At 42.7% G+C, this 16269-nt stretch overlaps 1 protein-coding gene across 1 annotated transcript in view; it reads left to right on the top strand.

Moving 5' to 3' along the window:
* cacng2a (calcium channel, voltage-dependent, gamma subunit 2a) overlaps positions 1 to 6367 on the top strand; it is a 112023-nt gene extending 105656 nt beyond the window's left edge. Inside the window, exons 3-4 of the mRNA XM_041778049.1 lie at positions 1295 to 1435; positions 5605 to 6367. Coding sequence (XP_041633983.1) covers positions 1295 to 1435; positions 5605 to 6140 — 677 coding nt within the window. The 3' untranslated portion in view covers positions 6141 to 6367. The remainder of the gene's footprint in view (positions 1 to 1294; positions 1436 to 5604) is intronic.
* The last annotated feature ends 9902 nt before the right edge of the window (positions 6368 to 16269 follow it).

Raw genomic sequence — 16269 nt, 5'->3', positions numbered from 1 at the left:
CTGACCATATCTGGATCTCAAGTGGACAGTTGAAGAACTGCAGTTTTCTTGTTCTACCTAAATGGCTTTATTTTCCAACTTCAGAGGTTTTTGCAGCTTTAGGAGCACTACTTAGATAGTCTTTATGCCTGAAGTATGTAGTCCAGTGCAGTCTAAAGCATGCTAAGTCTTGCTGTGGTTAGAGTTTAGAACCAAGCAGGATGGTGAGCAACAGGTGTCCAGTCATTGCCTCTTCTTTGGGCTCCTCTGTGGTGCACATCAAGACTATCTTTGGGCTGAGGTTAGCTTAACCATCTAGTCTAAAGAAAGTAGGGATTCTGGGGTAGAGAGAACAGTGTGAGCAGGGTTAGTCATGGGATGAATGGCAGCAGGTATGCAGGCAGATGGGGCTTCCAGGAGCCCCACCAGGATCCCTGTGGAAGTGCAGGCTGCAGAGCCACCCAGCCCGGCGTCAGCACTTTGGGAAGAAGCTGGGAAAGTGCTGAGGCGGCAGGCTTGTAAAAGATGAGGTGAAGTGGTGAAAATTTAACCAGGCTGATGAAAGTTTAAGGGTGCATGTTAAACAGGAGAGAGGCGGGGGGGAGGGGCGGCTGTAAAGTTTAAGAGGAGAAGGGATCGCGAGAGGTTACTGTAAAAAATGAAAGAAAAACTGTGAAACTAACTTATTTTTGTCGCTGTCCAAGTATGACTCTAATTGTACCTGACACCTGAGGGCGAAGCTCAGCTCTTTCCAACCCTGGCCTGACCTCAAAAGTAGCATCATATCCCTCTTTTACTTTTTTGCTTCTTGATAATTAGCAGCAAGGACGCCGGTTGTTTTCAAGGGCGTGTGGCTGCATCCCTCTGCACTGCGGCCTGGCTCATATACATGCCAGAGCCCTGTAGCACTTTTGTTGTCTGCCGTTCACATGATGCTACATAAAGCAGCCAGTAAGCTTCTGTGGTCTGCGGATAAGTGCTGAGAGAAAAAGGGAGGAGGAGAGGGAGAGTCAAGCGGTGTGATTACATAAGGTTGGGTAACAGGCTCACTGTGGGGATACACACTCACTAGACGGTGTTGATGGAGTCTTTCACAGGCCTGATGGGGTGTTGATTAGGATGTGCTCACACATGAAGCAGATGCTGAAATGGATTCTAATGTGCTTTTTTGTCTCTCGCTCCCCTCTGCTTCATCATTTCTATCGTTCCCCTCCTCTTTCTTTGTTGCCCCCTTTGGCTGTTTCCCCCTCTCCCTATGCATCACATCCCCATCCTCTCTCGTCCTCCGTCTTTCTTTCCTGCCACTGATACCCAGGTGCGGTGCGAGCCTCCAGCATCTTCCCCATCCTCAGTGTCATCCTGCTGTTCATGGGAGGCCTCTGTATAGCTGCCAGTGAGTTCTACAAGTCACGTCACAACATCATCCTCAGTGCGGGAATCTTCTTTGTGTCTGCAGGTGAGTCAAACAGCAACAGCATGAGACAGGAAGTGTCTTTGAACAATGACTAATGACAGCAACAACCACCATGACTTCCTGCTGCAGTGGCTTTGCAATAAAGCCTATCACTTGTTCTGTCACTTCTTATAGTACCTAATTTCAGGTTATCTTTAGATTTAATTTTAGTATTTCTTGTGTAACCCTAATATCATTTTATATTGAGAATTTCTGACCAGCCCCAAAGTGGTAATTACCATGAAATCAGGAATAAAAGTCAGCCTGGTATGTATTTGGGAGTCTCCAAAAAGGAAAATAAAGGGTAAAACTGTCTCCCTGTGTGACAGTTTCCTGTGGGATGAGTTTAGCAGTACCATCTGTTGTCGCTGTATTGAGTTTGCCCATTTACTAGCGACAATACGGTAATTGAGCTCTGTAGTGATTATTGTGAGACAGACCAAGGTTGTTCTAGTTAACTTAAACTAGCTAACTGAAACTAAAATGCAAATATCATTTCAGTGAACTGAAACTAAAATGAAAACTAGGCTTTTCTGCCTCTATTCAGCTGTCCTGGCCCAATAAAGGCAAAGAAAAACAAAATATAATCTAAAAAACAGTACTGTGTGCTTACAAAGCAAACTAAAATTAAAGAGAATTGAAGACAAAGCAAACTGATTTCTGATTTGTCTCAGGTGGTATACATTTGGTGTGAGCTTGTTCATTGCAGAAGTTAGATGTGTGTCCTTTTCTTAAAGGTCACATCTTTTACCCTTTTAAGACAAGTTTATATTGGTCTCAGAAGTCCCCAAAACATGCCTGTGAAGTTTGTTGCTGGAAAAATACTCCAGTATTGGATTTTTGCAAGACTAAAAACCCCTCTGCTTCAGCCCTGCTCAGAACGAGCTGTTTCTGTGTCTGTAGCATTAAATGATAATGAGCTGCCTGACTCCGCCCCTGACCACACCTCTCACAGGAAATGAAAGTGACTTAATGGATGTGGCTCTCCTGATCCTCCTCTCGGCTGCCAGGATCAGGAGAGGAGGGCAATTTCAATTGTTTCTGCTGCTAGCGGCTAATGCTATCCTACATTTTATATCCCACTATGCTTTATAACTGGCTGTAACAACCAATGGCAGGTCGCTCCATCATTGCATCATGTTTTGTCAAACTGCATATGTCTTAAGAGTCAGATCTTAGCCTGAATAATGGAGAAAAAGAGAGATGGAAGGGCTGTGACGTCGCCCTCTGTGTCACTGCAGACAGGAACTGCTTTGAATAATGGCATAGATTTAACCAGTTCAGAGAAGTGCAAGGACTTTTTTGCAAGTATGGGAATATTTTGAAGATTGTTTTTTATATTTTGAAGGATTTTTTCTCTTGCATTTAAAGAACAATAACTTTTAAAAAATTCATGTGGTATTACTGCAGCACACATATTCTTGAAGCCCAGGTTGTGGTGATCAAAAGGATGTTTAGAGCCTGATAGAGGGAATTTGATTCATTTGTTAAAGTGCAGTCAAACTGAGGGACAAATTACAGCCTCTCTGTGTCTCTTCATCTCTGAGTCATTCAGGCTCTCTTCTGCAGTTTCTTCGTCCATGCACATGCGCTGTTCAGCAAAGCATGGTGTTAGGATAGAACAGCCTGCCATTGGTTGTCACAGCCAAGTCACAATGCACTCTGGGATACAAACAGATAACAGTGGCGGGCTAACAGGCTTACTACAGGAATGATTGAAAAATGGATTATAAATGGATAAAAAGACACATTAAATATCAGAGTTACTGGTGTAAATTTTATCAATAAAGACCCCAAAAAGTCAGCAAAGTTCCATGCTCACTAGAAAATGTTCTGTAGGAGCTATGAAGGCATGGATAGTGGCATTAGAACAGTACGTTGGAGGGCTTTTAGAGGAAAGGACAAGTGCATACGAGTTACGGTTAAAAGTTTTTTAACTTTCAGTGCAGATAAATGATACAAATAAAAATGATGGTGTTATTTTCTAAATGTGTTTCCTCTGCTCCTTTGTGATTCCCAGCATAAATCAAGGCATTCTTTGGCTTTATAATTGCTCAATAGTTCTGAGTTTCACTCCAAATTAAACAGTCTGGGTTGAGGTTACTTTATGCTAGGTTTAGAAACTTTGAAACAACAACGCTTTTTCCTAAGAGTTGTATCAGGGGAACACTCAACTGTACAAGCATGTTAGTGTCATCAAAAATGTTGTCTCACTATTTGCATAAACTGTACTTTTTACTTCTTAAATTGTCTACCACTGGATCTTAATATTTTCTCATCACTCACCTCTTTTTCTGATTAACACTCACACAGCATCCTGATTCAAAAAGCTTCACATTCACCAGTCTGTCTCAGCTGTTTGTTGTCTGTTGAACTTCAACCACAAGTTTCATTCTTCTTTCATTTTGTCCTCCTTTCTTTTCTCTTGATCCTTTTCCTGGGCTAAAAGCCACCCACTGGGGACTCGTCTCTAAAAATATTGTGTCCCTGACACACTTTTCCCACAATCCATCTTCCCAGATACACCATGTCAAACATGTTTCTGTGTGCATCTAAACCAACACATCAAAGAATGCATACATGTTTGTGGAGATATGACATGCTCTGTAAGAGAACACGGCTGCTGAGGCAGAGTTTTATTCCTAGATAGAGACTGAAGATCACCTATGTGTGATGGAAAAGTGGTGTTTAGAATTGCGTGAAGTGTATAAATCAACCTTCTTGCAAAAGAAGGCCATAGCCGTGAGAGTTTTAAATGATGATTTTATTTATTATGAGAAAAAAAGTGTTCCAAACCTACCTGGCCCTATGTGAAAAAGTAACTACCGCCTAAACCTAATACCTTGTTGTCCCACCCTTGGTGGAAACGACGGCAAGCAAGCATTGAGATGACTGGCAATGAGTCTTTCACATCACTGTGAAGGAATTTTGGCCCAGTCTTCTTCACAGAATTATTTTATTAAGCCACATTGGAGGGTTTTCTGTGTGAACAGCCTGTATAAGGTCATGCCACAGCATCTCATACAGATCTAAGTCCGGACTTTGTCTAGGCCACCCTTAAACCTTAATTTTGGTTTTTTTTAAGGCATTCAGAGGTGGTCTTGCTGGTGTTTTTCATCCTGTTTATTGTCCTGCTGAATTATCCAAATACACTTGAGCTTGAGGGCACAACCTGATGGCCAGATTTCTCCTTTAGGATTTGCTGGTACATAGCAGAATTTATGGTCCCATCATTTACAGCAAATGGTCCAGGTCGTGGAGCAACAAAGCAACCCTCAGCCGTCACACACCAGATGTATCGTGATGTACACCTTCCAAAAAGTTCAACTTTTGTCTCATCAGTCCACAGAATATTTTCTTTGAAGTATTGGGCCTTAGAAACTTTCTTTCTCTCTTTTTGGCCAGAAATAGTTTTGGCCTTGGAACTCTCCCATGGATGCCATTTTTGCCCAGTCTCTTTCTTATCACCGAATCATGAACACTGATGAGTCTTGCAGCTCTTTAGATGTTCTGGGTTCTTTTGTGACCTCCTGGATGAGTCGTCAGTGCACTCTTGGAGTTGTATTGGTAGCCATTTCTGGGAAGGTTCACCACTATTCCAAGTTTTCTCCATTTGTGGGTAATGGCTCTCACTGTGGTTCACTGGAGACCTTAAGTCTTAGAAATTGTTTTGCAACCCTTTCCAAACTGACGGACACCACAAACTTTGTTTTTCATCTGTTCTTGAATTTCTTTAGATGGTGTTGGTTTTTGAGATCTTTTAGTCTACTTCACTTGTCAGACAGGTTCTATTTAAGGGATTTCTTGATTCAACAGGTCTGGCAGTTAATTCATGATTCAACAAGAGTGGGAACAACTTTTTCTTATAGGGCCAAGTATGTTTTTTTCTCTTAATTAATGAATTCATCATTTTAAAACTGCATTTTGTATTTACTGTGGCTATCTTTGCCTAAAACTAAAGCTGTTTTATGGTCTGAAACATTGAAGCGTGACAAATATGCAGAAGAAACAGGAAGGGGCAAATACTTTTTCCCTGTACTGTATGTTGCACATGTAAGCATATTCCTAAACTATTGATAACCCATTTTAAGAGCTCATCCTGACTAATGCTTTGTGTCTTGTTTTTTTCCCCCACTCTCCTTCTGTGGTGTTCATCCTGCAATTCCCATCAGGCCTGAGCAACATCATCGGCATCATCGTGTACATATCAGCCAACGCGGGGGACCCTTCAAAAAGCGACTCGAAGAAGAACAGCTACTCCTACGGCTGGTCCTTCTACTTCGGTGCGCTTTCCTTCATCATGGCTGAGATGGTGGGCGTCTTAGCTGTGCACATGTTCATCGACCGCCATCGACAGCTTCGAATAGGGGCACGTGCAGCCGACTACCTCCAAGGCTCGGCCATAACGCGAATCCCCAGCTATCGCTACCGCTACAGACGCCGCTCGCGCTCCTCTTCCCGCTCCACGGACCCATCACACTCCCGTGACACCTCGCCGGTGGGCCTAAAGGGCTTCAGCGCGCTGCCATCCACAGAGATCTCCATGTACACGCTTCCCAGGGACACACTCAAGTCCTCCGGCACGCCCACCGCCACCTACAACTCCGAGAGGGACCACAACTTCCTGCAAGTCCATAACTGCATCCAGAAAGACCTGAAAGACTCGAGTCACACCAACACAGCAAACCGCCGCACAACGCCGGTATGAGGGAGTCAACACAGGCCGGGCAGGCCAGCGGAGAGCAGAGACCAGGAGACACGGGAACCCCTGTGGGTGCCGTACGCCCCGGGAGAAGATGGATTTCCATGTTTATAGACATTTGTTCTTTTTGTTCAGCTGCATGACTTTTCCATTACCATTGTTGAGAGAGTTTCAACAAGTCTGCTGTGTTCCCGGATTGAATGGCAGCACAGTCAGAGCGGGACAGATTGTCCCGAGAGATAGAGATCTGTAACTTTCTTTGCGCAGGGTTTGTTTATGAGGTATGGGGCTTTGGAAAGGAGGGTGGGAGGGGGATGGGCATTTATGAGATAAAGAAACGATTTCATGATTTCATAGCCCTTTGGTTTGACAGTTTTGCCCAACATGTTTGGTTGGAGCAACAGGTCTAGCTCCCCCAGCCAGCCCACCGCTCAGAAATACACCTCTTTTATTTATTGACTTATTTGTTCAATTTTTGCATTAAAACTGTGAATTGTTACAGTTTGGGATTCAGTAAGAATTAGCCCAATCTGTACTCTCTAACAAAGGTACTATATATATGTATTACTTTTATAAATAAATTATTACGTTAATAATCAAGAGTTACAAACTTTACTGAAGCAAAAAAGACAAAAAACAAAGGAACTAAACCAAGTGCTGTTGCTGTAATGAGAGAGGACTCTTTTAGTATCCATTTATTTGAAGGTTTAGAACAAGAGAGGGTGCTTTAGGTAGCAGCAGTAAAGTTTGACTGATGCCACCAGAGGCTGAGGCAGACAGTCAACAGTAGAATAATATCTATTCTTTTAATAGAACCTCCTCGTCTTTTTCTCAATCGCTCTTCACTTTCTTTTTCTTATGATGAGGTCGTAACTGGAGAAATGAACCCCTTAACAAAAAGAGCCAAACAAAGGGTTCAACATTTTTACAACACACTCCAAACACGACTTCTAGAAAAAAAAAGGAAGGAGCAGAGGGAAAGGAAAAGAAGAGGACGCCAAAAACAAAAATAAAAAGTTAAATATAAAATAGTACAAGAAAAGCTAAGTGACTCACAATTTCAGAAATTAAATGCATGCTATTAAATTACAGCAAATCTGCTCTTGAGAAACTTAAGTTTTAAAGGTTAATAATTATAAGGGGAAAAAAGCAATGATGCTAAAGTATTAATGTTTTCATGTGTAATTTTCTTATGTTTTCTCTTTTTTTTAGTTCATTTTGCTTTTGTGAGACGAACCAAACGGTCTACATTGAACAAAAACTGCTTTTTTAAAAAAAGTTTGGTTGATTTCTTTATAAATATATAAATATATGTATGTATGTATTTTATTTTTAAAACTCACACAGCCTTAGCCATTACTTTTTTCTTTTGATTTTTAATGTGTTGTTCAAATTGAAAAATGAAATCTTAAAAGGTGCCAAAACCGAATGATCCTATACTTGGATGCATCAAGTCCTGATGAATAAAATACAAACCCTAGGGGGAACAAATCATCGTGGCTCACGTTGTCTCTTTCACTTACTTGTAAGGTTATTGCAAAACCAGAATTTTGAATTTTCAGACAAAGTCAGCACATGCATTACAACACTAGACTTTACACATGAAAAACACTTCACCATAAGACATTGAGTATCAAAAAATATCACTTTCCAAAAGGTGTAAACTACAAGAGTACAAGTGGAAAAATGCAAAGAGAAATCAAAGTCCAGTCCATTTCCATTTCAACCTTTTGGGAGGATTTAAGAGCTTTACAGTTTTAGGAAGAAATTGATTTTTAAACCTGTTGAGTCTACAGCAGGGAACCCTGAAACCCCTACCGGGTGGCAGACGTTCATACTCTGGATGTAGAACGAGATTGATCGTTGACAGTCTTTGTGGCATGTTGCACAGAAGCCTTTTCAAAAACAGTCTGCAAGAATGTTTTATTTTCCTTGCTGTCTAGATTTGTCATATCAGTCTGGAATTTTAACTGCATAGACCGTTTACTGAAACCATACAGTGATACCATACCTTGTTAGGCTCTCTAAGGTCCCGTCCACACAGAAACAAATTTAGGAGTATAAGCAAAGTTTTTTGCTGTATCGGCATTTCATCCACAGGGAAACAGCATTTTGGGAGGCAGTAAACGCTACTTTTTGAAACCAGGTCCCAGAGTGAAGAAATCTGTAAACACTTACCATTTCGTCTTCATGTGGAAAAGCCAACCGCATCTTTCTGGAAACGATTACATCGTAAATAGTGTAGCCCACTTAAGCTATGTGCTCGGGTCCACCCAAAACAACAATAGTGGATTACAGGAGAGTGTTTGTGCTACAGAAGCTACTGAGCTTATTATGGCTTTCACAGCAAAATCTTACCACCACCGAGAACAGCAGACACCATATGTTCTTAAATCCACCGTGGAGAACAACCAGAAGGGCAACTAGGAGAAAGTGTGGGGCAGGTAATCTTTTCTCTTTTAGCGCACTTCATTGGCAGCATTACAGCACCACTTACAGGCTTGGCATACATACTACAGTGTTTTCAGTCGTTTTTAGTGGTTTCGTGTTTACATAACTTTGCAAAGCTCTCATCTGAACCGTTTTGGCCCAGATAGAAAGTGACAGGACCAATCAGCGTCGAGGGGCAGTACTTTCAGGTGCGGCAGACTCATGACATAAGCAAGCAGCGAGAAGAGGCCGGTGCAATTATGGCAGAAGACATTAGCATGGATGCTGCTAAAGTGTACATTTTATCAGAACTTGACAACATTTTTTCGTTAAAAGAAGAACAAAGAAAAGCATTGAGTTGTTTTCTTTTCCAAAACAACGAAATTTGTGTACTGACATGTCTACAGTGGCCATGGTTCGCTATCAATGGAGCTATCTATGGAGATTAATTTCCTCCATAGTGGCGAGCCTCGGTAGCAACTACGTCACACATTTTGTTGCTTTGATTGGTTCGTAGAGATGTGACCGACAGAATGTTCATCCAATCACCCTCCAAGTTGTTTTTTTTTTTGAAGGCTCTGCCTTTTCCCAATGCCATCTATGTAAGGTTTTAATGCCAGGTTAGTGTTTACAGGGACATTTCCTGAAATGATTCTGTATTTATGGAAAACTTTTTCGAAACAAAATGGAAATATATCGTTTTCGTCTCTGTGTGGACAAGGCCTAAGACAGGCTGATAAAATCAAACAAATTTCTGGTCAGCACCATGAACGTTTAATACGATTCTAGTCTGTGCTGCAGAATAAAAGGTCAAGTGCTGACATTTTTTTGCAATAGTTTTTTTCAAAATGTGTATTGTTGAGTCACCACCAACACCTCAACAGTCGACTTTACACCTAAGAGGTCAGTGGTAGATGCCGTCCTGGCTCTTTGGGTCCTCACTGTTCATTTTTAGGAATTTAATAGAAGGTAGCTTGCAGCCTATGTTGACTTCCGGAAGGCATTCGACTTGGTGGAGGATTCTCCAGCACCACAAGATCCTATATTTGCTCATCCACCTGATATCTGCCCTGTATTCTGGTCCAGAGAGTGCTGTGAAGTGTGGCGGCTCCACCTCTGACTTTTTCCTAGTTGATTCTGGGGTGAGGCAGTGGTGTATTTTAGCACTTACACTCTTCAGTACCTGTACGGACTGGACAATCAGGCAAGTAACAAGGGCAGTGAACTGTGGAGTGTCATTTGGCAAGGTCCAGATCACTGATCTGGACTTTGCTGATGATGTTGTGATCCTTGTGGAGACTGTAGATGTCCTTGTTGGGGCTCTTAACTTGCTGAGTGAGGAGGCTAAAGCACTGTAAATGCACGTCTACTGGGCCAAAACCAAGATCCAGACATTTGGGTATGCATTGGGTCCTGACATTGAATCTTTGTCAGTGAATGGTGAGGACACTGAAGTTGTAGAGCAGTTCACCTACCTTGGTGGTGTAATCCATCGATCAGCTAACTGCAAGGCTGAGATCAACTGCAGACCTGAACATGCTCTTTTGGCAATGGGTTTGCTGAGCAAGACAATGTGGCGTACCTGGTATCTGAGCATGTGGATGAAAGCCACAGTCTTTGGATCCTTGGTCCTTCCGGTCTTACTATAATCTTGTAAGACCTGGATGTCGACTGATGGCTAGAGACACTGACTGGACTCCTCATGATAACTTGTCTTTGGTATATCTTTGGGTATCGATGGCAATGGGAACCGTCAGCTGTGCTTTTATGGTCATCTGGCATGCTTTCCCCTGCATGATGCAGCTCACTGCATACTGGGTGCCCAGGACCTGGTGGACCGGTCCAGATGCTGAGGGTGACTGCACGCGTTGTGGATGGGGCAGCAGGGAGGATGCCTGAAGAGATGGGGTATGGGCCTGGTGCAAGCCTGAAGGATGGCCAGAGCAGTACAGGACCAGGGTCGACACAGTGAAGTGTCAAACCGACATATGCACCCATATCTGACCTGACCTGACCAACATCCTTTAAAGAGTTCTTTAAGTTCAGGGCTTTATTTGAAAACAAATATAGATGACATAGGGAATAAAGGCACATCTTTATAAACTGTCTCAGACTTGAAAATTGCCAGTTTTCAGACACATGAAAATTGATACAAAATGTTGGCACCAGCCTTTATGAAGCAATAAAAAAAATAATAGCTGAGTTGTTAAACATGAAACTGTCTGTGCTCTGCTGTTGTTGAAATATAAGCGCCCACTGGGAGAAGCAATCCAAATATACAACTTAGCCGTCTCATACCAGACGGTCCACAAAGTTAACAAAGGTGGACACATTCTGTTAACTTCACTCAAACGCCGTGCCAATTATGCCTTTATAAGATGCATTTCTATATCCTCATTAGTGTCTTAATCTGACAATTTGCAAATGCTTTATTTCCTCAAAAGAAATCTGTGCTTGTTTTGACTCCTACCGCTTAGAAAAAGCTTTTTCTAAACTCCACTGGGCATATTTTTCCTCTCTCTTTGAGGTAAAAAGCTTTAGACAAGACAGCATGTAAGACACAGACAATCTTAGCATCTCTAAGACATTCATGAGAGGCAAACACAGGTTTGCAATCACACCATCAGGTTTAGTCTACTGCAAAGAGAACAACCTAAAAACTTCTTTTTCAGGGCCAAACGTGCTTCTTTTAGTGCGTATGTATGCTGTCAAGGCAGGTACAAAGCAATCGTATTTGTGAGACAAAAGTGGCTCATTCTCCATTCTTGTAAGTCATGAATGCGAGATCGAGGGAGAGCAGAGTACAGAAAGGGAGATCCTTCAAGGAAAAAGGCTAAATAAATAAAATGAGATCCACACACAGTGTAAATGGAGTTCTGTTTGATAGTATGTACACTAAGTCCTCCGGAGAAGTTAAGAGGCCAGCATAATCATCAAATAAGGGATGGGAGGAAATAAGTTTTCTTAGAAAAAGTGCTGAGATCCTGATTTGCTGTTATCCGAGCTCACTGACACAAGCCGCTCTCCATAAATTTGATGGGAAAAATATGTCAACATAGCAGTTTAAATGAATAGGGCTTTTTATGTATAGCCATCTTTATTTAGAATTCATATGCAGAAGTCATTTTACAGCCCGGATTACATTCAAGAGAAAATGTGTGTCTTGGGGCGGAAGCTTAGCAATACTGACCTTCTTATGAAGCAGCGAGGGGCTTTTGTTTCAAATTTTAATGTGTTTTAGGATTGAAAAAGTCTAATTTTCTCTCCTTGGCTCCCTTTGTAGATATATCTTTGTCTTTGAAATGGCTCTGTCCTGTTTGACAGCAGGTAATGTCTGCAAAATACAAGTAAATAGTAACAGATGACATTATAGACTGTGTAATGATACAGATAGATTCTCTCAAGCCAAAGACTGTGTAATGATAATCTCTCTGAACTGTATCAGATTGTAATCAAAATAATTAGTACATAAATGAGTGCACTGCTACACCATTGTGGTCTGAAACCATGACTCAAAGGTAGAAGTCAGAGTCAAAGTCTTTGTTTTGTGAAATTCACTGTTTAACACTGCTATACGTTCAGAGATAAGCAGCTTCAAGTTTCGAAGGTAGGACTTTGAGCCAAAAAAAATAATGGAATAATGACAAGAAATATGAGGCCCACACAATTTATGGAGTTCAAGCTCATGCCCACATACCCCAAATTTAACCCATGTAGGGCCTATGTTACTAAACCAAATGGGGCCCACACCACTCCCAATCAAGCCCATGCCCATATTGCCCAAGTAGCCTTTTTGGGCCTATGTTACTGAAACCATAAGGGGCCACCATTTGCCCAATTTAAGCCCATGCCCATACAGCCCAAATGTGGAACCTAGGTTGCTGAACCCATACTCGGCCCACACCACTTCCCCGGCCAAACTTTACCCATGTGGAACCTATGTGTCATTAACAATAATGGGCCCAAACCATTTCCTGAGATAAAGCAAAAAAATTTAACCCATATGGGACCTATGTTACTAAACTATATGGGGCCCACACCCTTTGCCCACGTTGCCCAATTTCAACCTATGTGGGATCAGTGTTACTAAACCAAATGGGGCTCACACCGCTTTCCTGAGATCAAGCCCATATCATGCCAATTTTGCCCAAGATGAACTCTTTTTGGTTCTTATGTTACTAAAATCATTAGGGGCCCATACCATTTTCCCAAAATATGTCTATGCCCATTTAGCCGGAATTTAACCCTTGTGGAAACTAGATTACTGAGCCTGTATGTGGCACACACCACTTTCCCGAGATCAGGCCCATGCCCATTTTGCTTAAATTTGACCCGTGTGGGACCTATGTTACTAAATCAAATGAGCCCCACAGCATTTGGCCAGGTCAAGCCCATACCTAACCTTGCAAAGCAGATGGATACGCCAGTTTCCTTATTTTTCACTGGCGAATCCATCTTGAAAAGCTCCCGTCTGAACTGTTTGGGCACAGTTAGAAAGTGACAGGACCAATCAGCGACGAGGGGCAGTGCTTTCAAGCGCAAGAGTCATGACATATGCAAGCAGCGAGAAGAGGCTGGTGCAGATATGGTGGAAGACATTAGCATGGATGCTGCAAAAGCGCCAATTTTATCAGAACTGGATGATATTTCTTCATTAAAAGAAGTACACAGAGCAGCGTTGAGTTGTTTTCAAAAATGACAAAAGTGTGGTGCTAAAATGTCTACAGGTTTGCGATATGCAGTTCTCTATAGAGTTGCATCTCGGTAGCAGCTACCTCATGTTTTGTTGCTCTGATTGGCCTATAAAGATGTGACAGACAGAACGTTCATCCAATCACCCTTTTAAGTTTTCTCAAAGCCTCTGCCCTTTCCCAAACTTTTCCGTCAGGTTAGCTCATGCCCATTTTGCCCAGGTTTAACCTATGTGGGAACCCATGTTACTCGAACCATATGAGGCAAAACCATTTCCCGAGATCAAGCCCATGCTCATCATGCCCAATATGAACCCATTTAGGGCCTATGTTACTGAAATCATATGGGGCCCACACCATTTTCCCGGTTCAAGCCTATGTCCACATAGTCCACATTTAACCCGTGGTGGACCAATGCTATTGACACCATTCGCCCAGTTGAAGCCAATAAAACATTTTAGCTGAGAAGAAAGACAAATTTTGCCCCGTAAATTATACAAAAAAATAGTTGAAAAACACACATGGACAAAATCACAGCTGATTTTGACTAAAAACCTTTAAATAAAATTGAAAACACAAATAAATCTTAAAATCTACTGACTAGCTACTGACATGATACTGTTATGTTTTAGCTCCTGACAGCGTGATTCACTGTGCAGGTGTTTGATGAAGCAACATATCCTCCCCCCTCACCTCCTCCTCCTCTTCTTCTCCCTTTGGCTCATCACGGAGGGAGAGGAAGAGGAGGAAGCCAGACATGCCCTCAAAGAGTCAAATCTTTTCATTTTTTATGTCTTGGCATGGTAACGGAGGTGGACAAAGCTCCAGAGCTAACACTTATATTATTAGCATTGAATATCTTATAAGAGAAACGATGGTTGCTGACTGACAGCCAGAGGTGCCGACTGGACACCTTTGTGACGACTTTTCTTTGGGTATCGTTGGCAAGACCGTGTGTCTAATGCTGATGTGCTCAGGACAGCAAGGATGGGAAGGGTCAGCTGCCTCCCAGGCCTGATCCAGCTCATTGCATTCTGGGTGCCTTGGACCCGATGGTCTGTCCAGGTGCACATGTCATGGAGGGGACAGCTGGGAGGATATCTAAAGAGATGGGGGCATGGGACGATGACTATCAGAATGCCAGGGCAGTACAGGACCAAGGTCGACACGGCAAAGTGCCGAACCGGCATATGCTCCCATACCTGACACGGCCTTTCCAGGTGTACAGCTGCTGAAAATGTCAGGACTGGATTCCTTTATCTTGTGATGTAAAAATAATTCTCATCATCCTGTTGGTTTCTGTTGTTTTTCTGCTACTTTGGTGTCTAGAAATCTTCAAGAGTGCACATATGCTAATCATCATTTGACCCCCTTATTCTTACCTTTTTGTCCCACTCCTTCTCTTCCTTCCTTTCTCTTTTTATTTGTTCAGTTGTGGTGATCAAAGTCTCTCTGCAGTGCTGGGGTGGGGTCACTGGGGATGGAGGTATTGAAGGAGGGTTGATGGCCAGGTGAGGAGATAAGACTCCTCCTGGCCGAGAATATTAAGAGCAAACACTCTCTCTCTCTCTCTCTCTCTCTCTCTTTTCCTCACCCTGCCCTGGCTTTGTGTCTCTTCCCGGGCTGCGATGTTACATAACCTCACATCAAACCGACTAATGACCTTTCTCTGACTTTACTGGACGACGTTCTGGGACAGAGAAGAAGAAAGCACCCATGGGAGCAGTGTGGGAGCGTCACCTGAAGCCTCCACCACTGATACCTCCAACTTTAAGTGGCTGAGACGGAGGCTGCAGCAGTATACGCTTACTCTTTGTGAATTAATGCCCTGAAAATATAATGCAACCTGAAATATGTGTGCTGAGGAATGTTTATCTTTACTCCTGTGCGTGCAAACATTATATCTGCATGTGCATTCCTGTGATAGAGAGAGAGAGGAAGGCTGAGAGAGAGGGATGAGGCCTGTTGTTTGTGCTGACCAGAGAACAGTTGCTGACTGCGCTCACCCCGGGTTATTTTTGGGTCATGCAGAGTTGAGTGGCATCACAGAGCTATAAGCACGGTCAACCAAGTGAAAAAGAAAAAAAAATCATTGGAGCAAACATAGTCTGAAATGACACATTCACATCACCCCCACTGCTGATAACAGCACAATGAAGCTTCAACATTTCCTGGATAAAAAACTCCGAGGAGTCTGAGATGTCACTGCTGCTTTATACACAAGTGAAGCTCTTAAATCCGCCTCTGAATGGAGGGCCGCTTAAAAAGAAAAAGACACAGATAAAGAGGAAGAACCAAAGTAGGCTACATGCACAGAGTGCTCCAGGATGCATGATGCAGAAATGCAGCGCCGTGCTCTGCCCTCTGGTGGTGTGACGGGGGGATGGAGCGCAGGGAAGCCACCGTCAGCTCAGAGAACGCCGTGTCCGTGAACGGGCCCTGAATACTGATGCCACAGTGCAGGGGTGCAGGAGCTGCAGTCTGGCAGGCCCTCAGTCTCACTGTCCTTTGCACAGAACAAAGAGGACTCCGGCTTTGTCCGTGATAAATTATGGCTTTAATCAGAGAGAGAGGATGGGGAATCACGGCATTTAAAAAAAGACAAAAAACACACTGCTGCATGGCAGGAAGACAAAAAAAGTGATTTCCACCTGTTTACATCATGGTTTGCAGCAAGATCTCTGTTGTCTCTGGAATGAAAATTTAGTGTTTTTTAATGGTCTTGTTGGGGATCCATCCAACACAAACAATAAAGTGCATCCTTCATTTAAAGTCATTATAACAGTTCCTCGCCTCTGCAGCATCCTCAGGTACATTTTGTTTTCATTCCCTCTGCTCAACATGGTAGTTACCGCCATCAATAACCTTTTCAGGAAACAGAAATTAATATATCTTAGATTTAAGTTAATGATGTACATGAACGACAAATTACAGGTAGAACTGGCTCCTGGGCTTAAAAATAAAGGATTTAGGTGCTCTTTAGATTGCACACAAGCCCTTAGCAGACATACAGT

The sequence above is a fragment of the Cheilinus undulatus genome, linkage group 21 (genome assembly GCF_018320785.1).
Source record: "Cheilinus undulatus linkage group 21, ASM1832078v1, whole genome shotgun sequence".
Lineage (NCBI taxonomy): Eukaryota > Metazoa > Chordata > Actinopteri > Labriformes > Labridae > Cheilinus > Cheilinus undulatus.
Note: the sequence above shows the minus strand (reverse complement) of the source record. Positions and strands in the feature narration are given on the sequence as shown.